Genomic DNA, 15,871 nt, shown 5'->3' with positions numbered 1-15,871 from the left:
GCTGTACCTTTTACAGCCTCAAGGAAATACCAGAGACACATTCCTGAGCTCTCCTTCCTGCACCCTCAGTAACCCTTCTACCCAGGTGGTTTTTTTACGTGATATTTAATTTATCATTTGACCAAAAGGTAAGCTTAAATTCAAAGTAAATGTTAAACACTTGCAAAAAATATGTAGAACTGAGGTTAGGGAGCAAACTCCCCCCGACTTCGTTCTGCTAAGGGTTGGTCTAAATGTTATTATTGCAAGTGGGAAATTCTGGATATATTTTCCCAAGAGTGGCCGCAGCCAAAGCCTTGTAAGTACCCACTTGAAGGAACCAACACTCTCAACCCACTGAGGTCCTTCTGGAAATGTAACTCATTTTTTATTAGATTCTTCTCATAAACAAAGAAATTAATTTCCCTCCTGTTTTCACAGTATAAACTTTGACCATCAGCCAGAAGCTAATGTGAAGGTCATACTGGCAAGGTTTGTCTCCCCAGGAGTGGGTAACAAGATATGCTTGCAAAGACAGCCATGGTAGATACCATGGAAAGATAGTTTCTCTTTGCATCTCTAACGTATCTCAATCATAAATTTATGAAATCAATCAAAAATTCTCCTCTAAAAGCAGAGTTTCTATGTGACAGGGCTGGGTGTGTTTCCAAAGCTGCAAACTTTAGCAAATAAAATTATTGAATTATTAATTGAAGACATCGCTGGAGAACAATGATATTATTTTAGTTATAATTGAGAAACTATTTTTATTTCATTTTAAATTTTAATTATTGTTTTACTATATAACTACAATATGGAGAAAAGAGGAAAAAATAGCAAGCAAGATATTTGGAAAGTGAAATCTCTGTTTCACATAGAATGGGAGCTAGTTGAAATCATGAGGTGATTTGAAGTTGTCAGCATTCATGACCTCAGAAATGTTTATTTTTTGATTGATCAATATGCATTCTAAAATACACTTATTTGTCAAACTAACATGCCAAAAGAAACATGTGACAGCACATACCTTTATAAAAGAGAACGCAGCAAGTTCACCTTTACTTTATCCCCATCATGAGGGGCTTGATCTTAGCCCTGGTTTTAACCCTGGTGGGTAAGTAACTTATCTGTTTTGATGAATTTAAAATAATACATTCAGCAAAAGGTTTCAGAATCTAAATATAGTTCACTTACAAATATGAACCTTAACATTTTATAGAAAAAGTTGTTTTATGACAATTTTCTTATTGTTTAGTAAAAAAAGGCTTTTGGCTATGTGCTGAACTAGAAGCAAAGTTAATTAGAAAGAGTTACGCCATATGTACCAGATGAGATATAGCCTTTCATACTAAAATACATTAACATTTTGTTTTGTTTTTTTTCCTTTGTCATTTCATTACTGGTTTTTTTCCTTCTCTTTCAGGGAGCCAGCAACTTAATTACCGTAAGTAATTTTCCTATCAGCTAATATAATTATAATGAGTGAAATTCAAAATAGAATCTGAAAAGTATATCAATGTTTAATATAATTTTACAACAGCTAATTTTGTTCAGGTGCAATACAAAAATGAACAAATTCATCTTTTTTGTTCCATACATTCTCATACAAGTACTTTAATATGTTCTGTACAGTCTCTATAATGTTTTATGGGAACCATTTCTTTGCAGAACCCGATTTCAGTGAAAACAAGGTTTATACATTTAATTATGAAAGCATGCTTCTCAGTGGACTTCCAGAGAAAGGACTTTCAAGAGCTGGAATAAGAATAAAAAGTAAAGTGGAAATTAGTGGTATCGGGCCAAAACTTTGTCTTATTAGGGTAAGAAAATGTATTCAATTTGAAAGGTAAAATTCTCTTCATACTTGACTTCTTTTTTAAGCTTTTGGGAAGTAATTAAGTTTTATCATGTATTGTGCTTACTCAGGGAGAATGTAACTAACACTATTACTTTTTATGCAGTGCCCTAAATTCTATTTGCACTTTGCCAGGTAATTCTCAGCTCAAGCCAACCTTGGGTTTGAAGGATTTCTTCTGCTTTGTGGTCAGGGAGACAATGGAATGTGATATGAAATGCACTATAATGTATTACTGGATCAATCCAATTGTTACAAACTGTACAACCTAGGATTATTTAATCAACTGATTTCATAACCAGCAAACGAAAGGCAATAAAACATGCGACAGTAGCTGGATGTGATTCAATATTTAGCATAATTAATGTCATCTGGTGGCTTCTTTTTCTGTAGGGTCCCACATGACATTCTTTGTCATCATCAATTGTATATTTTTACCGCACGCTGAGTAATTACTAAGAGTTCTGATTATGTGAAAAACACTTTTGCCTTTAACAGATGCCTATACGTGCTTCTAATGAATGTATTGAAACGCACTCTTCAATTGCTTTACACAAACTCCACTTAGTCTTCTCTATAAGTGGAAGAAAAATGATCTTTTTAAAAGCTTTTATGTGGCAAATTGAAAACAGCAGATTAAAAAGACTGGTGACTGTCTGATAAATGCTTGTAAATGCTGTAGCCTTCCAGCCTGAATTAGCCTTCTGTTACTAGGTATTTTTGTGAGTTCCAGTTATAATAGATCTAGACAGGAAATATTGCTTTTCCATGACCTTTGCAAATGGCTAGATTTTTTGAAAAAAAACTCAAGGAAATAAGAGCCACAAGTCTGCACTGGTGAGTAGAAGGCTTCCCTGGCAGAGAGAAGGCAGAAACAGTCTTGTCCTCACCCCACATCCTCCCCTATTCCTGCCGAAACAACACTTGGTGTGCCAGGATGAGTCTGCACCAGAAATTGACTCTTGTTCCCTAAAAACTTCCAACACCATTTCACCTGCCTTAGTGCATTTGGGAAAAAGTTTCTGTTTTGAAAATAAATACATAAATAATTTCAGTCAAGAAAAAGAAAAGAAAAAAAAATCAGGAGATTTTTGGACAATTTCTATGCTAAAGATAACAATACTTTTCATTCCTTTCTGCTCTAGGAATAGATTCTTTTGCTGCTGTTATATTTAAATTAGTGAGTTTGGATGGATGGTTCAGGGAATTAATCTTTCATCTGTAGCCTAGTAGTTCGCATTCAGCCCAAGCAAAAAGCTGTGTTCCCTGGGCAGTTTCCAGCTGACATTTTTTTCATCGCAAACCCACAAGTAAAAATTGCCAGCTGTGTTCAAAATCTAGCAGACAGCATAAGCCCTGACTGGGCCCCGAGGGCTAGGGAAAACTACCTCGCCCTGACCCTGCCGCACAGTCCCAAACCTGCCCGTATGCAGTATGCCAGGAGCATGTCCAAGAGGCAGCATGAGGGATTTGCTCGGTAACACCCTCCTCTGTAAGCTTCAGTTGCTGGGGTTGGCAGTGATCTCCACCAACAATAACAAAAATAAATATGAAAGTGCAGTCTCCAGCGATTTGCTGTTTGAGGATTTAGTTTGTGTGGCTCTTTTGAGAAATTAATCCGCGTCTAGCATCGCATCGCCAGCCTGAGGTGTCAGAGAAAAGTCTCTTTAAGTTGTCAAAATATATAGAAGGGAAGGGTCCTCTGAGAAACTAAGCTAAACCTGCCCCATTCCCACAGGGTAGAAATCATTCGAGTTATGCATAGTTTAGCACAACTCTCTGCTTGCTTGATGTGCCCCAGGTTGTGGCTGGAGTGTGAAGCGCTGAGCGGGTTTGGGGCCTGTGCCTGAGCCTTCAGCTACGCATCAAAACGTGTAGGGAAGGACGATTTTTTGTAATCTGCTCTCCACCGCTCAAACTAATTATGACTGGCTGGCTGGCCCAGCAGCCATGTTGTTATTAGTTTCTGACTGCTGTCTGTGCTCCGTGACCCCAGCAAGGGAAACGACAGAGTTCACAACAGGAGTTAATGATGCTTTATGCAACATTAACTTTCTCCTGCAATTTCCTGCAGATCTTCCATACCACTTTTAGGTAGTAACCTGCTTCATGTGGCTTTTCTCTGGCTCATTTCTTCATACAAGTCAACCTTCAGCAATATGGATTATCTATGAAATGGAACAGAGTGCAGTGACTGTGGAAATATGGCAGTCATTTGCTTTACTCTCTTTTTATATATGGAAATCTGTATATCAACACTAGCTATGCTAAATGACAACTTTTAAGTTTTCCCTTTGAAGATACTTTGCATTAATTAAAAGTGTATTTTTGAGGTGAGTAAAGCTGTAGATGCTTATGTGCATTGAAAAAGGTTAACAGAAAAAATTAAAGAGGAATTCTATTCCCTGTTTCTTCTAGATTCACTCAATCGAAGCAGCAGAGTACAACGGTGTGTGGCCTACAAGCTCATTCTCTCGATCACTCAAACTGACCCAGGTACTAACTGGGCAACTTAGTAATCCCATCAAGTTTGAGTATAGCAATGGCCATGTTGGAAACCTTATGGCTCCTGATTCTGTCTCGGATGATGGTCTGAACATCTACAGAGGGATTCTGAATGTGCTGGAGCTAAGTATAAAGAAGATGCAGCATTCATACAGCTTACAGGAGGTGAGATTTTTGGTTTGGCCATTGTGGTCACTTTGTAAACAAATAAGCCTTTTCTTCAGATTCTTCTACCCCATTTTCTGAATTGATGTAAACTTCACTAATAAGAAACACCTAAGCTTGGGAAATCATGTTTAAGTTGTTCTTATGGGACAACATCAGATGGCTCTGTATAAACAGAACAACAGAATAGCAGATTTTCAATCTGGCTGATCAAAGTATTTCAGAAAATGCATTTGCATTATTGGTCCTGTAGAAAATCTGACTTGTGATTCTAGAGAAAGAAACTCCTGTGAAAGCTGAAGCCTTCATAAGATTTGAATACTGTATTAAAACAAGCTTAAAGATACAGCACAAGATTAAAGCTAAAATAACAGTAATTTGATTTTATCAGTCATAGACACTTTAATCTCTTCTAGTTCCTCTTTTAGGAGGAAAACACTATATATATGCCATGACATTACTGTAATAGCTTTGACAGTTGTAGTTGATGCTTTATTGGAATTTCCACTGTTTTTCAGGTTTTAATATCTTAGTCAAGGTAAATCATCTGATATTACTATTCACCACAGAAAATGCAATGTGTTTATTTTTTGCAAACCATATTTACGTTGATTAGACTACATTCAATTCAGAGATCAGCAAAAACCTTGAAATTATTATACTTTCATGTTATTTTTATTGAAAATGCAGACCAGAGTAACTTTAATTTTAAAAAAAATTTGTTTTTATGTAGTAGAGTTGTTTCTGGGAAAGAAACTACATGGTTTAATATTTTCACACTGTTTGTTGCAATATAAAAACCTGAGTGTTGGTGTCAAGTATTCTGCAGTGATATTTTCTCATATCTGGTTTTACATCTTCATTCTTTCTAATTCAATTAGCAATAAGTCCTGGTCTTGCTGCTGAGCAATATATGTGACTTCATATCCTAGAATCATTTCCAAGTTATCTTTGCCTTTCTCAAACAGCAATTGATTAATCAGCATTGACACCCTTGCTTGACAGTCTCAAGTTACTCTGTAAAGGAAAATAAGCGTTATTACTCCCAAAATCTGAGCTGCAGAGAGGTTTAAAGGACTAACCTGGGAAAGTCTACATCACATTCTGCAGGCTGTAGAGTAAGGATATCTGAGCTAGCTGTGAACTGCACACAGCTAGCAAGTCCAGCTAGACAGGTGGCTACTTCATCCCACAGAGCCCGGTGGGCTGGACATTCCCATTTAAAGTCTAGCTGTCTTCACCACACCCTGCAGTCTGCAGAGAAGCCCCACACCTGTATTTGAAGAATACAAGTCTTTCAGAAAGCTTGGGCAATTGTTATTTCTTGCCCTTAATGAATCCACAATGTCTTCAGAAATAGTGTTATGCTAAAGATGAAGTGGGAATGTCTTGCCTCCCAGCCACCTCATGACCATTTTGCTGTTCTGACATAGCCCGGAGCTGCTCTCTCTAGTGGCTGTGCTATCAATAACAATAAAAAAAGCATGAAAATAACCCTTCCTCCTAAAATGCAATCAAATATTTTCCTCTCCAAAAATCTCCTCACTGACTGAGGAGATTTAAAAGCTCTTATAAATATATATGCTTTAAATATTATTAAAGATCTGAACTAAAACTTCAAACTCAAGAAAATCCACAATAAAAACTCTGCTTCCTGAAGTTCTTTTTAATTATTGCTGCTCGTACTGTGACAGATCATCTGATATTGCAAGGCCTGTTCTATAGGCACATATGAGCTGTCTATAATAGCAGATTTTAAGTGCAGAATGTCACCTCTAACCTCAAAATACTTTGCTGTTGAGATTTTATTCTGACTGATCAAATTATTTTGGCACTCCAGTTCTAACTGGAAATTGTTACTTACCTTTTCTGAGGCTCCAAATCTTGTCTTGGTGAAACTCTTGAGAATTTTAGTTCTCTTAGTGAAATTTTGATTTGGCTTACTGGAAACCTGTACATGTGAAAAAGAGATGAAAGTAACGATCATCCCGATTTTGCTTCTGGAGAGTACCATAAATAAAAAAGCAATAATTTCTATCAGGAATTCTGAAAATACAGAATTAACCAGGAAATGCCATGTGGAGAACTGATGATGCTTTGCATAGGAGTGAATTTCTCTGATCACATTCATTTTTGCAGGCTGGGATCGGAGGTATTTGCAACACAACATACGCAATCCAGGAAAACAAGAGAGCAAACTTAGTCTATGTGACCAAATCCAAGGACCTGAACAGTTGTGAAGAGAAAGTTCAAATGGTCACAGGTTCAGCATACACTTATCCGTGCTGGACCTGCCAGCAGGTAAATTAGAGTCGTATTATATATGCGTATTTTATGTTCATATACAGGAAGCCCTTTGGCATCCACGTTATCTCTTGCTTTGTTGCATATAAAATGAGAGAAGAGTCAGATCTTCTGTAACTGTTTATCAACACTTTCTTTCTGCATGAAAATTAGATCCACAGAGCAGCAGAGATCTGTGCTGCAGACTGTCATGTACTGCAGACACATTTCAACTACTTAAACTAGCTGGCTTGGAAATCATTAATTATCAGCATAAGTTAATTCACCTACTCTGTTGAGTAAAAAAGATAGTGACACTGTCCAGTCTCTGCTGTTCAAGATAGCTACCACTCTATCTTATTATAATCCTGTCTTTGAAACAAGAAATAATGTGGCTTATACTGCTGCCACATGAAACTGTGTCTCCTTCTCAAGGGAATAACCAATTACTTACATTTGAGGAAGGGAAAAACCACCTCACACTTCTTAGCAATAAAAGGAACGGAGCCAGGGAGCATGCCCGACCTCTCCCGTGGAAGTGTGCATACAGAATTCACATAAAGTGCTCATATGGACAATGAACAAAATAGCCCTGGAAAAAAAGTGGGTTGAAGTGGGTGATGTAACAGCTTCTAGTCACAGAATTTAGATGTTCAATGGCTTTCTAATTTCTTTGTTTCTTTGTTTTTTTGTATTATAAAGAGAAACAAACATTCCCGGGCAACCGCTACTTACAATTACAAAATTAAATATACACGTAATGAAGCTGTAATCACACAAGCTGATGTTGAGGAAGTCCACCAGTTTGCACCCTTCAATGAGATAACAGGAGGAAATGCTATAGTAGAAGCAAGGTACTGTACACATGCCTTTAATTCAGCAGCTAACTCAGCATCTCAGTAATATGGTCAAACTCCATCACTGAAATAAATCCTTTACTTCCACAACCTATTGTTTGCCACTATTTAATTATATAAACTCCCAAACAGTTCATAAAAACAACCTTCACTGCTAGTTGTAAATCTGAAGCATGCACATCACTATCCAAATTTTGTTAGCTAAACATGGCATGGTTTGACTATTTTATTTCTCAGGGATATTTGATTTATGTCATAAAAGCCAAAACAAATGTAATTCCATCTGAAAAATTGTGAACTAATATATTTGCAGTAAAACACTTTGAAAGACAGTTACTTCCTGAGAGTTCCCTGGAAAACAATAATGCAGTTTAAGACCCTGGAGACTAGTTCACAAGAAACCTAGATAGGACTTTGGATTCCGATATACTTCCTAAGTACAGTGGGCTGCTTGCAAATCTCCCATCAGAACAGTTTCTTGATAGAAAATTGGGTTTTATTGCAAAAGGACTGGGCATGAAGCATATAAAATGTATTTGCTTTTCCACAGCAAATTTTGCATATTTCTTAAACATGTTTGGAGCAAAAGGAGAATACGGTCATCTAAGAAATTAAACCCCTTCTCATTTTTAGCTCAGGCCCCCAAAATTTCAGTGTTACAGAATTTTTTTATCTGCTTCAAAATCATCTGTTGAAAAAATTTTTAGTTACCTGCTTTAGTGATGGACTCTTTAGACAGGGGTGCCCGACTGAAGAGGGACGCTTTTTGCATAAAGAGATATACCTCAATCCCACTCCAGCTGCTGTAATCTTGCACTGCTCTCTTAGCTTCTGCAAGAATCTATTGATATAATACACAGTTTTGGAGACTGCAACATCAGAAAGTTCATGTCAAAAAATCACTGATTAACTTCATTAATATGATGAACATCTTCAGTTTGTCTAACCAAAAAAAAAAAAAAAAAACCACAGTAAAAGTGAAAGCAGCTTTACTATCTCATGCAATCAAGGTGAAGATAGATACAACTGCAGTGCTTTTACCAAATTATAGGTTGTAGTGAGTGAACATTAGGCTGGAGCCAGTGGACTTCTGCTGATTTAAACTCTGCTTCTGCAAGCCTGCACAGACTGTTGTCCTTACTACTCTCCCTCAGGTACTGAGCCCCCAGAAAGTGTAGTGCCTTTACTTTTCCCCATTTTCTCTAGATCGTTTGCGTTGCCCTGCAGACTGGACCAAATATAATATAGCCAGGAAAATGTGGATATGTCACCCAAGTCTTCAGAACTATTTCTACAATGCACTTTCTCAGTTAAAAAAAAAAAAAAGAAAGAAAGAAAAATCTAATATCAAGGACTTAAAATATTTGGAGCTAAGTTTTCAGACCTATTCAGCATAAGCCTCTTGCAGCACCTTGCAAAGCCAAGAGAGATTTTACTATTGTTTCACTGGTTTAATCTTATCTTTAGTATTCATTTGCTCTTCTCTTCTGAGTATAACATTTTCCCATCTATTCTAGGCAGATATATCTCTTCCCAGAATGATGAAGATGAAGACATAATAGATTCATCATGTTCTGGAAGGGGGAGTTAAATCTGTCCAAGTATACCTAACATTATACTTTCTGACCCAAATGCTCTTTCAATAATGTTGTATAAAATTTCAAGAGAGAAAAAATCTCTGCTGATTCTGTAGCAATTTCTATTCAAATTCCAGTGGCTTGTCTGCAAAACGGTTATATGCTATTTTCTGCAGCAGTTCTCTGCAATTCATATGGAAGGAGTGGATAGAAATTATACAGAAGATCATCACAGAGATTCCAAAATAAACACGCCAATTTTCTACAGAGATTTTGAGATACGGTGTAGTACAACAATATTGCTTTTGGAATGTTTTCATTTGTTCAGTACAAATGCTTAACTTTATTATAGTGTCCGAAATGACGTATTTTAAACATAGTTAGTGGGATAGGATGCATCCATTTAGCTGAAAAAGTAGCAAAGACAGAAAATATTTACAAAGACAGTCTTTCACTGGATTTACCCTTAACAACAAAAGGTGAAGGTTTGATGCTCCTTGAAAAGTTTCCAAAACCTTGAGTACTTTTCCAAAGACTAATCCTGAATTTATCTGGCCCTTTGTGTTTGGAAAATCAAATTTGAAGCTTCATGAGAATCTTTTATCTTCTGCAGTCCTCAGGACATTTAGGTTGCCAGGCAAAATGGGGAGGGAATTATAGTAGTCCAAGTAAAAAGATTGTAGCATTTCTTATTGTATCTAATAATTTTCAATTCCTTTTGAAGCTTCCAGGAGGCACACACCCATCAGAGCTTTTATGAACTTCTTAAAAGGTTTAAATTAAGTGACAATTTCTAAAAAAGTTTCCCATCAGTTATTTTTCTCTGATCCTTCATTTACTCCATAAGACACAACACACTGTTCCTTGATCTTCTTCAGGCCACAGCTTCTAACCTCCCACTTCTTCCTTAAATTCTCAAACCGTGTTATTCCCAAAGGAAGGCAAGGCTGGCTCTGATCTGAGCCCTACTGTGAAAGTGCACACCTTCTCAGAGTACAGTTCTGAGCACCATGTCCAAATGTATCTATTAGTAAATACCTTTTCCCCTCAATAACAAAACCCTTTTGAAACAATTGTAGTCCATTGCAATGCAGGGAGTGAGAAACACTGTTCTCTTTTTAATTTGTACACTGCATCTTGTGATGTTATCTCCCTGGGTTACTCCTTTCCAGGCAGAAACTTTCTTTGGCTGACGTGCAAAAGCACACAGCAGAGGTCCCACCAAAAGAATTCCAGAATCGTGGGTCAGTTCAGTACCAGTTTGGCAGTGAATTGCTTCAGCTTCCTCTCCACTTATTCAGAATAAAAAATGTGGAAAGCCAGGTAAAGTTCATCTACTGGACAGACCCTTTGTTGGAGGCTGGAATCCACACATGCAGAAAACTGTGTGTAAACTTTGTGTGTTTTAATCTTCCTGCAGATAGAGGAAAGCCTGCAAGACCTAGTAGAGACCACATCTGAACAGTTTCCCAGTGATGCACCAGCAAAATCCCTCAAGCTTATGCACCTCTTCCGTGCAGCAAATGAGGAGAATTATGAGTCAGTGTGGAAGAAGTTCTCCAGTCGGCCAGCGTACAGGTACAAGATACACAAGTAGTGATTCTTCTGCTGATAAACTCTGTTGGAGACCACGTGGAATGACCATATTCAAATGCAGATCTGGAAAACGGTCCTTGCCTTTCCCATTGCAGGCGCTACATTTTAGATATAATTCCTGCAGTTGCCAGTCACCGTGCACTCAGGTTCTTGAGGCATAAAATGGAAAGACAAGAACTCACCAACTGGGAAATGGCTCAGATGGTGCTTGTGGCTCTGCGTTCAAGCACACCAACTCGGGACGTGATGGAGGAAGCAACGGTAGGATTCTCTAAACACTCTCAAATTGCTCTTTATTGATTTTAACATCTGTTGTATTTATTCCTTTGAAAAGACTGCAAATGCTTTGAAAATATAAAGGCTTTATATATTTTGGTGAGGTTGAAAGGAGTTTGTTTCATCACTGTCGTAAGGGAAGGAGAATGCAAATCCAAAGGGCAAAAATGAATCCAGAATGAAACAGGAAACAAAAAGTAAAATACCTCTCAGTGACCAGGGTTATTGCTGCAAACAGTGGTTTCTAGTCTCTCTTTGTCCAAATGTACTTTATAGTTACATCAGATTAGCTCTCTGAGTGTCTACAAACACTAGGGAGTAAGGAATACATATTTGTTGCATCCTGTATTCGTCCTGATCGACCTAGCAGGATGGGTATAAATCAGAGCAGATCTATCAAAATCAAGGGAATTATGCCAATGTGGAGCCCATGTAGGAGAAAGTCTAAAGATTTTCACAATCTTTTCCTCTTTTGCAGGGTCTAATTCTAGCCTCAGATGCAGGAACTTATCTCTGCCTACCCTAGGTAGAGAACATAAATCTCAGACTAGAATTTTGCCTTCCATAAAAGCTGTGACAGCTGGCTGTGACTGTGCTGTAATGTTCTGCCACCCACTCAAGGAAGCAGTGAGATGGTGCCTCCTGTCAGCTCCTACCCTTATATGAGACATTCCTGTCTGCCCGACGTACTGAGGTCCTTTCACAATGTATCTCAGGTTGTTTGTACCTATAGTTGAGGCAATTCTAAATCAATGTTTAATGTTTCTTGAATAACGTGCAATTTCCCATCCCATAACTGGGTGATTTGCTCTCTTTGGATTATAGCCTATGCCAAATTTAAATCTGAAACACTATAAAAGCAACAGATCTGCCTTCCAGATTTTACTTAGAATTACTTTATGATTGCAGTGTCAAATACAGTAATATCCACTGATTAACTATAAATCCATTGACAGAAAATATCAAAGCCTGGTTTTGCCTTGCATTTGACATAAATCGATTTTTTAATATCGTTGCTCTTCATTAATGGTGGTAACAAACAAATGCTTTCTCCCCAGCTTATCGTGAAAAAACATTGCCCACGCTCAAGTACTGTACTTGGAAAGGTTTGCCATCTCAGCTACGCGTCACTGTGCCACAAACAGTGCTCTTCATCAGACTCCTGCTCTGAATGTCTCCAGGTAACCACATTGTTATTTATCATTTAAAAGAAAAATTAAGCCTTGAGTTCTTTCTTCGTTATTCAGAAACCTGTATTTCACTTCACTGCAGTGTTTCCTTTGGGGAAAGGAACCCCAGTTGGTTAAATACAGCATTTTTATCTTCAGATTAACACACGAAAGAAAATGAGAGGAAGAAGCATATAATTCATAGCACTTTCTGTCTGAGTATTTCTGAGTGCTTTATTGCCAATTATTAATGAAGTCCCGTGGCACTGCTCTGAAATACTTTAAATATAGGTACTTCTGTGTACTTATAAATAAACTAAGTGACACAAAAGCCCAGGTTTTTGCCCAAAGTCATGTAGTCCAGCCATTTCTCAGCCAGGAGAGCCCAGTCATCCACATAGACTATAAGCTTTTAATAACAGTAATAAATTCCCTGTTCTGCACTGCTTTTAATCAGCAGGCCTGAAAACAATTTAAATAGGCAGTAAATAGCATTTCCTAGTTCTAGAGATGCATGTCATGGCTTACGGAGGTCAGCCACTCAGCCAGTGATTGAGAGGAAAAGAGAAATAAGTGTTTTGAGTCTTCAACACTGGTTGGTCCACCATCCCCAGTAAGAGCAGGGTGTTCCCAACACATTGCCATGATTTTTTTCCTGTAGTACACAGGTATGGCCAACATTGCTACTCGTGTCTTCTGTGTTACTATTGCCACCAATACTCTGGAGATAATTAAAACTAAGCCTAGTGCCAGGGAATGAAAATTCTTTCCCAAAGAACAGGTTTATTCAATGCATTTAAAATGCCCATTCATTTGATTAGTAATATAAAACAGACTGTTTCTGCACCGTCATTGGATCTCAAATGTGGTATTTTAAAGCATGGGAACTGTGTTGAAATTATTCTGTAACATCTCGGTTTCTTTTTAGAGCCATTTTTTTAGCATTGAAAACAGTTGTCTGTTAGGATTTAGTTCTTTTCTCATATTCAGCCTTCAGAAAACTACTTCCAATCTTGCCATGTGAATCTAAGTGTGATCCAGTTCTTACAAAGAAGGCTGTAAAATGACCTGATGGTCTCGTTGTCAGCTATTAATCCACACTAAAAAGTGGCTGTCGTAGCTGAAGTTAAGGACACCACCACTAGCCATATCTTCAGGAATCTTACTGAAGTGTCTGAAGAGTTTAACTGTATCTTCATTTTTGCATCTGTCTTCAGCCATGAGACAGAGATATTCAAACAGCGTTATTGCAGCGTTCCCAATTTATCCTGAAAGGCAGTGGGAACTAGCTCCTATCCATTATTTTTTGCTTTAAAAATCTTTCTCGATAACTTTAAGGCATAGTGATGAAGAAGTTGTTCATTGCAGCTTTCTTGGCTATGCTTGTACTATGAATAAAATGTCCTATTCATGAGGACAAAAAGAATTTGAAATATTGAAAATACGTGAATTGAACAAACTCAAATTATCACAATCAAACCTTAGAATAGGCTGGGGGATGGAATATAGATAAGAGCTGGAACTGAACTCAACAGAAGATTTGTTTTCTTTTTTCAGCTACTTCATGGCTTTGCAGGAGAGGCATTGAGCAAGTCTAATATAGAAGAAATTTTCCTGGCTTTGAAAGCCCTTGGGAACGTAGGACATCCAGCCAGCATCAAGCACATCAAGAAATTTTTGCCAGGATATGCGGCCAGCGCCTCAGATTTGCCACTCAAGGTCCATGGGACTGCTGTGATGGCCCTGAAAAACATAGGCATGAAAGACCCGAAAATGGTAACGAAATAAAGCTGTCTCCTTTGCGCTTATGATAACCCAACACAAGGCTGCTAATCGATGACGGGTGATGAGGGGAAAGCAGATGGTTTTTTTCAAATATAGCGGTGATATGAGGACTTTTTAAATACTTAACCATTCCTCAGTTAGCATGTCTTATTCCTTTTGACGTTAATCTCTAGTATTTCAGATTGCAACAAAAACAACATTAAAATGATACATTCATTGTCCTGTTGTTGAAGACAAATCAGTATTTCCACTGCAAACATTTATTTTCCAAGGACATTAGACAGAAAGCTAAATTATTGACCAAAATGTGTTTAGTGCTACTTCAACTTTGGTATGTGAGAGAACCACAAAACAAGGTTTTCAGAGAATTGACATTTCATACTGAGTGTCACATCTAATCGTAATTCAAGACCAGATCTTATTGTAAATAGATACTAGAGGTTTGCATCCTAATTACAATTTTACAGACATTGTGTGGGTTTAAGTCATAAACAGAACATTTACTAAATGTGACTTTTGTCCCTGAATGAGATAATGATTAGATATCACATACAATGGTTACACAGGCATACTCTCACCCACCACAGACATCACTTTACAATCGTTTTCACCTTAAAGCAATCTGCTTCTAAAAGGAAACCTTGCATTTTCCAGATTTTTTTTCCTGATAATGAAATTTTTTTTATTTGTAAAAGACTATTCTTAATATTAAAAGCAAAATAAAAGCTTTCATTAACTATTCTCCTACTAATCTGTATCAGTTTTTCCATTATGCTCATTTTTTGCATATGACTCCCAGTTTGAGTGCACATATTGATCCACAGACAATAGTATGCCAGGGTATGCTTTTAAGCAAAAGAATAAAGAAACAATTTACTAGAGTGCAGGACCTAGATGGGGAAAAGCAGAGGGGGAGGAGAGAATAGCAAGGGCAGGAGTTAGGGTATTTGCTAGGGAAGAAGAAAAGTCAATTTGGTGTTTGAAAACAATGTTGTGTCTCTGATTGCCCTTTGACCTGTCTTTTCTTATGTGACCCAGACCACGGTTTAGTTCCATTTTCTTTGAAGAAAATTGATCTGGAGCAAGTTAATGACTGTGACTGGATTTTTCATTGTTCAAAAACCAGTTTAATGTCTGGTTTGCAGCAAGCAACACAGCCATGTTTGTATTAAACAGACAACACACGGTCTGTCTTTTTTATTGTTTCATTTGAAAAGGTAGTTACATTTAGAAAGAGGCTACTGCATCCTTGTCACCACTTTTACCTTGATATTTCATAAGTAACATATTCAAATGAATAAAACCAATCAGAATGTTTACAAAGTTTGTTGACATTTTCTGGATGAGATTTTTCGTTAGAGATCATGGACATGCCCTGTCCGAGGCAGTACAGGACTGTGCGGAGGGGCTGCCACAATGGTGTTACACCATCCGCATCCATTTTGAAATTGGAGTCAATAGCTTCAGTGCAACTCATGGAAACTGCGAATGTTCCAGTAAAAATTTAATCTTGATACTGATTATCGTGGAGGTCAAACATATTGGTCACGAGTAGTGCTGTGGAAACTACATTTGTTGCATAAACATTCAGTTTTAAGCTGCCTGCATGGCGTAGACATTTCTGGTAGTAAACTGATTTTTATTCATTTAATTTTTATTCTATTATTTAGCAGCCAGGACCCCAGGAGATTAAATAATTAGAAATAAGGCATACATGTATGAGTAGGGATAACTGATCACTGACACCACTTCTCAGGTGTGTAATGGATCCATGATATCTCTTTTACCTAGAGTGGTCACATCACAGATATGTTTTGCTGTAGC

General features: G+C 37.5%; 1 protein-coding gene across 1 annotated transcript in view; it reads left to right on the top strand.

Annotated features, from left to right (window-relative positions):
* Window positions 1-1,053: 1,053 nt before the first annotated feature.
* LOC104338827 (vitellogenin-1-like) overlaps window positions 1,054-15,871 on the top strand; it is a 46,767-nt gene continuing 31,949 nt past the window's right edge. The window contains exons 1-11 of the mRNA XM_075424060.1: window positions 1,054-1,093; window positions 1,403-1,423; window positions 1,648-1,799; window positions 4,253-4,504; window positions 6,644-6,805; window positions 7,490-7,641; window positions 10,394-10,544; window positions 10,642-10,799; window positions 10,913-11,078; window positions 12,152-12,274; window positions 13,820-14,038. Coding sequence (XP_075280175.1) covers window positions 1,054-1,093; window positions 1,403-1,423; window positions 1,648-1,799; window positions 4,253-4,504; window positions 6,644-6,805; window positions 7,490-7,641; window positions 10,394-10,544; window positions 10,642-10,799; window positions 10,913-11,078; window positions 12,152-12,274; window positions 13,820-14,038 — 1,596 coding nt within the window. The remainder of the gene's footprint in view (window positions 1,094-1,402; window positions 1,424-1,647; window positions 1,800-4,252; window positions 4,505-6,643; window positions 6,806-7,489; window positions 7,642-10,393; window positions 10,545-10,641; window positions 10,800-10,912; window positions 11,079-12,151; window positions 12,275-13,819; window positions 14,039-15,871) is intronic.

The sequence above is a fragment of the Opisthocomus hoazin genome, chromosome 6 (assembly GCF_030867145.1).
Source record: "Opisthocomus hoazin isolate bOpiHoa1 chromosome 6, bOpiHoa1.hap1, whole genome shotgun sequence".
Taxonomy (NCBI): domain Eukaryota; kingdom Metazoa; phylum Chordata; class Aves; order Opisthocomiformes; family Opisthocomidae; genus Opisthocomus; species Opisthocomus hoazin.
The sequence above is the reverse complement of the archived record's forward strand: the minus strand, read 5'-3'. Positions and strand labels throughout refer to the sequence as shown.